General features: G+C 29.5%; 1 protein-coding gene across 1 annotated transcript in view; it reads right to left on the reverse strand.

Moving 5' to 3' along the window:
• The window catches only part of klar (klarsicht), a 94328-nt gene extending 86047 nt beyond the window's left edge, over window positions 1-8281 (reverse strand). The window contains exons 1-9 of the mRNA XM_067047090.1: window positions 8255-8281; window positions 7349-7542; window positions 5993-6224; window positions 5579-5695; window positions 4966-5121; window positions 4700-4857; window positions 3767-3917; window positions 3525-3680; window positions 597-797 (exon numbers count right to left, since the gene is read on the reverse strand). Coding sequence (XP_066903191.1) covers window positions 597-797; window positions 3525-3680; window positions 3767-3917; window positions 4700-4857; window positions 4966-5121; window positions 5579-5695; window positions 5993-6224; window positions 7349-7542; window positions 8255-8281 — 1392 coding nt within the window. The remainder of the gene's footprint in view (window positions 1-596; window positions 798-3524; window positions 3681-3766; window positions 3918-4699; window positions 4858-4965; window positions 5122-5578; window positions 5696-5992; window positions 6225-7348; window positions 7543-8254) is intronic.
• Window positions 8282-8862: the final 581 nt, after the last annotated feature.

The raw sequence follows: 8862 nt of genomic DNA on the forward strand, positions 1-8862 counted from the left end.
ATTTACAAATAGGGAGTTGCACAATGTAATATCTATTTCCTTGAAAAAAAAAAAAAACTGTTTAAATAATATATATAGTTTTTTAAATGAACCAACTTTGCCAGTACATTTTGAAAATCAATGAATTAGGTCCATGAATATAATAATAATAATATAAGCTTATTAACCACAAATTAAGAAATTAAACAAACATAAGATTACTTTGTGAGGCTGTTATGGTATCTCAACAAAAATGATATAAAAGGCTACTTGTCCAGTAGCCCTATTTGTTTTACTTTAAATTCAAAGAAAGATAAATTGAAATAACTATAAAAATTATAAACTAGAGAAATGAAAAAAAAAAATTGTTTAATTTAAAAGTGTAAAAATCAACCATGATGTTAAATTTTACAAGTTTCGCTTCAGCATACACTAAAACTTTGGCAATAATAAAAGTATACCTTAAAAACTTTATCACTTATCATCAATTCATTGCAAATTGAACAAGATGGCAGCAATAGATAATCTTTGCATACTTGATGGATTAATTAGTTGGCAAAGAAAACAAACTTATAACAGCATTTATAGAAAAAAAAAACCAATGTGCATAATTGTACCTGATAACTATCCCAGGCTTGCTCTGAATAGGAACTGTCATTGCTCACAACAACCCTTTCTTTTCTGTCGGCAGCATAAGAACAGAGCGTGTGAGCAGGACCAATCCTGAACGCTGGCATCTGCAGGAGTTTCTGTTTGATCTTCACGCTTCCTTCGCTCTCCTCTTCTGATGTAGCGCTTGTACTCACCGGGCTCTCAACCTGAGGGAAAATTAATTTTCATATCATATATATTAAGCTATTTTTTAAAAATATTTATCAATATCAACTAACGGTTTAACTTTCTGTAGGGGCCAGTTGTACTATAAATTAAGTTTTAAGTCAGTTTAATCACCTAGGATTTTTATCATGCGATCTTTTGATTTATACATTGTAAACTTCATGAGAAACTAAAATATTTTCAAAAAGAAGCATAATGTACCAGATTTTTTATGAACTTAATAGTAATAAAAAAAAATTAATAAATCACCTACTAAACCCACAATGCGACAGTTAGTCTGTTGGATCCATTTACAATTGTTTGATCCTATTAAGTTAGTTTACTGATCATTTTTTAAATACATTTTCACATATTTTAAACCGTTTTTAACCATAATTTAGTTTCCTTTCATGTTATCTATTCCTTTACTTTGTAACATTATTTTAGTTGTTTTAGTTTTATGTTTTTTAGTCCTGATGAAGCCGAGCAAGAGCAAAGTGAGATGAAATTTTGGCTCACAATAAATAGTTTATTTACAACTTGAGTTATTTTGACCTCACCCGGACCATTTTTCTATTCTATGCAACAATGAAAAACTTTAAATAAACATTTTATAATTGACCATAGATTTGATATGAGGAGATGGGGGTGCGACCAGCAATGATACAGAGATAAGTAAAACTTATTTATTTGTCCCAATGTTGTTGACCTGAAATTCAGGTCTTCATCAGGGCTGAAAAACAAAATGAGATAACAGACTTAATTCAGAGAAAAATAAAAATAATAATAAACAAATTTGGAAACACACATAAAAATAAATTAAGTAGATAGCAGATGATACTAACAGAAGATAAAATATAATATTGTAGAGTTAAAAATTATACAAAACAAATGATAATGAAGTTTTTTTAAAAAATCAGGCAGTGCTCATGTGAATGAAGAAATAAACAAAATGAAATGTGTGGGAGAAAAGGAGAAAATCAAAATAATGGGTAATTGAAATGAACATAATGAAATATGAAAAAGAAAAGGATATAATGTACATTATGAAAGGCTTTGAACTTATAGTTTGGGTTGTTAGTAAGTTTATTAAGAAACTTGACTCTGAAGAAATTCATAGCAATATAAAAAAACATAGATGAACAGAATTAAGCTGATCAAATTTCAAACATAGATGAACATCTTGTTGAATGTTGACGCAGTATTTTTATTTTTACTTAACTTATGTATAGAAATATAGTAAGATAAAGTGACAAGGTCCTTATTAATAAAGAAATCACTGCTCTGAAATTATTAAGGATTAATTTCACCTAAAGTAATGAGCAAAGTGAAAGTTTCATAATACACTGAATTTTATAACAAAAATAAATGTTTTTAGGCTGAAAATAATAAAAACGATTCATTCACATAACAGTTGAGGGGCTTAGATGGCTGACATTGGTACAGATGCATGATTCATAACCTTATAATACTATTTAGAGGAAATGTGGACAGTGCCGAGCTCTATCTACCTGATTTATTCCCTGACTAATGGCCAGGTACTCATTGCTTAAGGGCTGAGTGGATCAAGAAAGCAACTGAAATGGAGATTCCAATCTGAACAAAGCTCACTAATTTACTTTTAAGAGCTTTACAGGAGTCTTATTCGGCAAAGTAAAGGTCTGAACACTAGGCACCTTAATATATACATTTATATTTTTTCTCATTTTTAAAGCAATTTACTACAACCAATAGTCTACAAAAAGTGAAGCTTCTATAGATGAAAATTTGATGATGAAAGATACTAGTAGATTTATTGAAAGATACAAAAATACATATGCTCTGGGTGAATAAATATAATTTTTTCTGAAAAAGCTGGATTGAATAACAATAAAGTCAGAAATACAACAAGATTACAGTTTGAGTCCATTTATATTTATTGTGGTCTTTGATGCAGTATTAGGAAAAAGAATAAGGAAATTCCACCTTAGATACAAGAATTTGATCCCAGCTACATCCTCTCTGCTAGCAGTCCATGTGGTGGTACTTACAAATAACAATGTTGACCTACAGTTTAATATTAGCATTCTATAACAGGAAGTAATTAAAATGAGTATGACCGGATCGTCCGGAATTTCAATACCATGAACTGTGATTTTCCAATAGAAGGAAAATAACCAAAAGCATAAAAATCTTTGTCTATAAGTCAACCTTTCTCTCAATACTAATGTATTCATCATGGAATTTAACATCCAAAAGGAAAAAAAAAAGACTGCTAGCTGTGGGAATAAAATACTTAAGCCAGGTAAAAGAAAGAACCAGAAGAAATTAAAAATGCAATCATACGAGGAAAACAAGAAAGTAGTAAGGGATATTATACAGGTTCATAAGTTGAGATAGTATGGTAATCTTATGGGTATGCTGAATAATGTTCAAATTAATTTACGAAGCAAGGGTCAGTGATGGGGAAAGCCAAGGAAGATCAATACTCTTGGAAGGATAGGCCTTTCAGCAGATGTTATACATCAACTGGAATGAGCAGAGGGAGTTGATAGTAGACAGAACCACTTGGAAATGTCTCAAATAATGGGAACCCTACACTGCAGAGGCTGTAGTCAAAAGGACTAAAATATGATGATGAATGATAGGAAGCCAAATAAAGCAGTACCTATGCTAGTGTTAGGGGATATTAATTTAAATGGTATTAAATAAACAATAATATTGTTTAATGAGTAATATGAAAAACATACTGGTAGAACATGTCTTCTGTGGGTTGATTCAAATGCTTTGTCATAGCTCAGTCTTCTTGGCCCAGGTTTACTTGGAGGGAGTTTAGATGGAGAAGAGTTTATTGTCGTAGCATCAGACTGGGCTAAAAGGCCTTCGGAACCTGACTCACTCTTACGCTTTGAAAAATAATAAAAAAAGAAGTTAGGTAACAAAAATTAAAGAAACTCTTCAAAAAAATAAAAACAACATTTCAGTAATTTACCATATTTCTTTTTCGAAGTTTGATTTTTCTTCTTCTTAAGGAATTAGAGCTATATCCTCCACCACTTCCTTCCTGTGTTTGGGTTGTATCTTCAACGGTGGAAGAGGAGAGTGTGCTGCCTGCATGCAGAGAGGAGTCCATCTTGCCGCCACTAATAAGCATGGAAAAAACAAAATATTGAAAAAAAATATATCTTCAAAATTTCATTAATTTGATTTATTTATCTTTTTTTTTAATCATCTATAGATCTATTCATCTAAGTTGGTTTATTGTTTATAATTATTCAACTGGAAAATTAATGTTTGATCATTTAAGACAATGAACATAAGAAAACTAGCTTGTCTTCTTCGAAAATAAAGAACTATTTTAAACATTGACATCATTTTTTTAATTTTAGTCTTTAAAAAAATGTATAACTCATCAACTTTTTGTTCGTATCTTGAAAACTAAGGATTTTGATCAAAAAATTATTCAGAACAAAATGGAAGTATATTAAATTTTCAAACAAAGTAGTTTTTTTTTTAAATTTTCATATCTAAACTTTGTAGTTACTGGGATATGGAGGGAACAAATATTAGTTTAATCATATTAGACAATTAACGTTAACATTAAAAAATAAAACAGTAATCTGTTAAGTAACGCAAGTTTATTACATACTAAAATTTGAATGCGTTTGACCAAACGTAGGAGTGGTTTTGGTAAAGTTACTCAGTGGTTTTGCACTTATATTGTGAAAATTATTGAGTTTTGTGAAATGAGTTCTATACTAACTAAAAGTACATAGAAATAGTAGCTCCTTTATTTTTTTAATGCTAGGGTTAAGTGTTTAATTTGACTGACTATAAGGAAAGGAGAAACTAATAGTATGGTTAATATAATATTATTTTCAATTCTTAATAAGAGGATACAATATTTATAAAAATTAAAACCCACCAGTGAGAAGGAGTACCACTGCCACCAAGCTGGTGGATGGCAGATTCTGATATTGAGTGAGGAAGTATGATATCGTTTTGATCATGCGTTCCCATTGAACCGGACACACTCCAAGGTCTTTGGCCACCACCATCGCGTTTCTTTACTCTCATTATTACCTGAAATAAGATAAAAATAAAATACCATCAGAATTGATTGCCATTATGAATATTCAGGTCTAAATAATATAAACAGAAAAGATATACAAAAGGAACTGCAACAATTACCTTTGGCTGTTCTGGAGTTACAAGGGAAACATCTGGCTGATTAACAAGTGTCGTATCAAGATCTTGAATAGATTCCGTCACTTCTTCTATCCTAGCTTCTATTTCGTCTTCTTCAGTGGTGTATTCACCACTAGCGTCACAGCTATCACCCACAGTCTATAAAAAAGAATTATAATAATACAGACTGTATCGGTCAAGAAGTTAATAAAAATAATAAATACATAATACACCTGAGAAAGTTATAAAAAGTTTGGTTGGTCAAATAATATAAAAAATGATTTCAATATTTTTGAAGTGTTACAGTTTAAAATTAAAATGTAGCAAGAAATTGGATAGTTGTATGAAAAAATTAATTATTTATAAACAATCGGACCTAATTTTTAATTAAAAAAAGCCCATTTTCTATTTTGCTTAATACCAATAACAGCGAAACTGGTAATTAATGGAAAAATTAAACAGAATGATAAGAGTATAACCTTAAAATCTTATTCCCTATAACCATCTTTTACAGAAAGAAAAATTATGATATAGAATAATACATAATTAATTTCTTTCAAGAAATATTAATCAAGTTATATGTCACAGAAAATAATTGTTTCATAAAATATATTACCTTCTCTGGATATTGATGGTGCAACCATTCTTCCACTCTAGGGTACTTATATCCAGGCCTTGTTCTAACCGGAGAAGCAACTATTTCTTCTGCCTCTTCGACCAGGCGCTGTATTACCTACAAATATTAATGATAATATAAATTTTATTGAACTATTAAAGCTTCCCATTTAGTAACAAAATATGGTTAGCTTCTCAAAACATGAACAATTGTGAATTGAGTAGAAATTGAATTTATTATAAAACAATAATCATTATTAAATATTATTTTATTATGTATTTTATCGTTATTATAAACTATTTTTTTTTAGTGAAGAATAACAAAACACGCCTGTCCCAATTATATCACTTAATTTTATTATCTTATTGAAATAAAAAATGAGATATAATGTAATATAAAAACGCTATGGCATACCTCATGGTCCGGCCTCTCAGGTTGCAATCCTGGTTCTTGCAATTTCTTTTCAGGTTCTGGCTGTGGTATTATTTCCGGTTGGAGCTGTTCTGGTTGCTGTTGTACTTGGGAAGCTTCATAAGTCCACTCTTCCTCACTACTCTCTTCAGCGCTCTTCCCATCAACACCTTCAGTGTCGGTGTCTTTATGGCGAAAATAGACTGTGGCACAATTTTTTCCCATTCTGGAAGATCTATTTAAACAGAATGTATTCATTAATATACAAAAATGTTAAAGCTTATAAGGTAAACACAAATAAAATCATAGAGGTGGTTAGGGGTATTTCTGAGATAATTAAAAAAAAAATGATAAATCGAAATATGCTGTTTTGCAATTATTATATGTATATATTTTAAAGAAACCTCCATGATGTTTCAAGGATTAATTTATTAAATTTAAATATATTTATAAATTTGAACCTCAGTTCTTATTTGATTATTTAACTAATAAAGGTTAATTTCTCCATATACTAACGTGTTTAATTTCTAGAGGTCAGTTCTCTGAAAATGTTTAGGAAAAGGGCAAATTGTTAAGAAATAATCCCCAGTAAGTTTGAAAATGTGGTCCATCCCAGTCTTTTTTATATTTATATTTTTATAGCACCTAATTGCTAAAGCGAGTAATTAATCCAATTTTTTTATAGCTTTTAAAAAAACACAAAACATTTTCTACTTCTACAATATATTTTGGAAAAGTGTGAACATAAAACCAGATATAGAAAAACCTGCATTTCATCATCATATCTCCTGTAAATTTGAGACAAGGGCATATATAAAGGGTGGACAAAGGATATATCTTTTTGACATGACCAGAAGGAAGGTAATTTATTTAGCCTATCCATTTGTAAGAATGCAGTGATTATTTGGAATCATGAATCAACAAACTTTTAAGTTTGATAGATCAAATTATTCAGTGATATCCAATGAGTATTTTTAAATAACTTAAGCACAAAAAACAGTTGTCATGTCCATGGTCCTGTCCAACTGCTTTATTTCTTCTTTATTTTCTTAATGAATAAAATAACAATTATTTGGATGGACAATGAATAACAATTAAAGTGATCAAGAGAGGACCTCCAATTTTTTCAGGATGATCGGAGTATTTTTATACTTCTGAAAACTTTAGCTCAAAAATACCCATTTCAGTGAGACTCATATATTATGAATAATTCTGTATTATTAAAAATAGGTTGCAAGAATATTACATATTATGATACAATGTAGCAACAAGCAAAATTCATCTTGTTTTATGGTTGAAAACTTGTGACTCCATTACAAGAGAAGTTTTTTATCATTTCAAGTTACAAAAAAGTCTTACTTAGTGAACTTTGAAGATTCATTCAAAAGTCGTTTTCTGACGGTTTCTGGGGTAAACTTTAACGGTGGAACAAAGGTACCACCATCAATTGTGGACTTTACCAACTCAGGTGCTGTTTCTATCTCCATCTGGCATTCAGTATTAATCTTAGCTCCACCTTCCTCAGCAACTTCCATTAAAGAACTATCCACATCCTAAACAAAACAATTACAGGATTAGATATAATGTTTAGTGTATAATGGCATTTCAGAATTCAATTCTAACTAGTGCACTATTTTCTTTTTACTTTCTCCTCACTCTTACCATAATTACTGCAAGCTAACAAAATATGTATTTATTAACAACAATAATATAACTTTTATGAAACTGAAATAATCCCAAACCAAAATATGAGGTTTTGATAAAATAAATAAATAGACATGGTACCGCTCAATTAGAATTCTACTCACATCTAAATTTTCAGCAGACGGTTCCGTAGGTGAATCACACAGTTTTCGAATTTTGCTTACAGGCTCTTCATCGCTCTCAACACTAACTAAAGATGAAGAGGAACCCTGAAACATAAAATACTATTGATAAAATCACATAAAATATTGTTTTGTAATATATTAGAATATACAAAAAAAAAGTATACAACAATTTCAAAACATCATTGTAATTCATTCTGTTGGTTGGTTGTTTCGATGTCTTAAAATTAATAAACATATCCAGGTTATCGATAAAATAACACTACTAGAAACAGTTTATAGAAGATTCTATTTTAATTAGAAATTAATTAAGCAAAGGTATGAAGGTATTTATGAAAATAAAAAATATTTATCTGACTGAGGATATAGACGACAGGAAAAAATAAACACTTTTCACTAACAGGACGAGTTATACTATTTATAAAAGAAAATATATTACTTTTTCAGTTCTAGAAATATCATTCATTTCTACTTACAAAACTCAGACACATGTGAGTGCGACGGAAGAACTCCACAAACTTTTCAACACATATTATATCTCTCTCTACTGAACTGTATATAATGTTGTAACAACATTGTAATAATTTTGTACTAACACTGTATGTATGTGATATGCATTTTGCATTGTGTATACACAAATTATTTAAAATATATATATATCTCTTCTGTAAGGTTTGCTACAGAGGAGAAAATAAAAAATAAAATAGAAAAAAAAAATCATTCCATGAGGCTATTGAAAGGTATTGCAATATTTCTATTTTGTTTAGTTCCATTCATTCTGTTATATAAATTGAATTCGCCTACTAACAAGTATAACTTGCAGAACGGACTTACTTTTATATTCAGAAGGATAAAATTTAACTATTTTATCAGTTATATATTTATTTTATTTCTTAGTAAATATTCTGCATATTTGGATTGAAGGCCAATAAGGAATAATCTTAGGTAAGATACCATTACATAGACGTAGATACAACATACAATATTTATATATACATCAGACATTAAAATAGTTTTAAACTATTCTGATGAAGCCCTGCAAAGTTG

This window comes from Halyomorpha halys, unplaced genomic scaffold, assembly GCF_000696795.3.
Source record: "Halyomorpha halys isolate HHAL.00 unplaced genomic scaffold, Hhal_1.1 Scaffold252.1, whole genome shotgun sequence".
Taxonomy (NCBI): domain Eukaryota; kingdom Metazoa; phylum Arthropoda; class Insecta; order Hemiptera; family Pentatomidae; genus Halyomorpha; species Halyomorpha halys.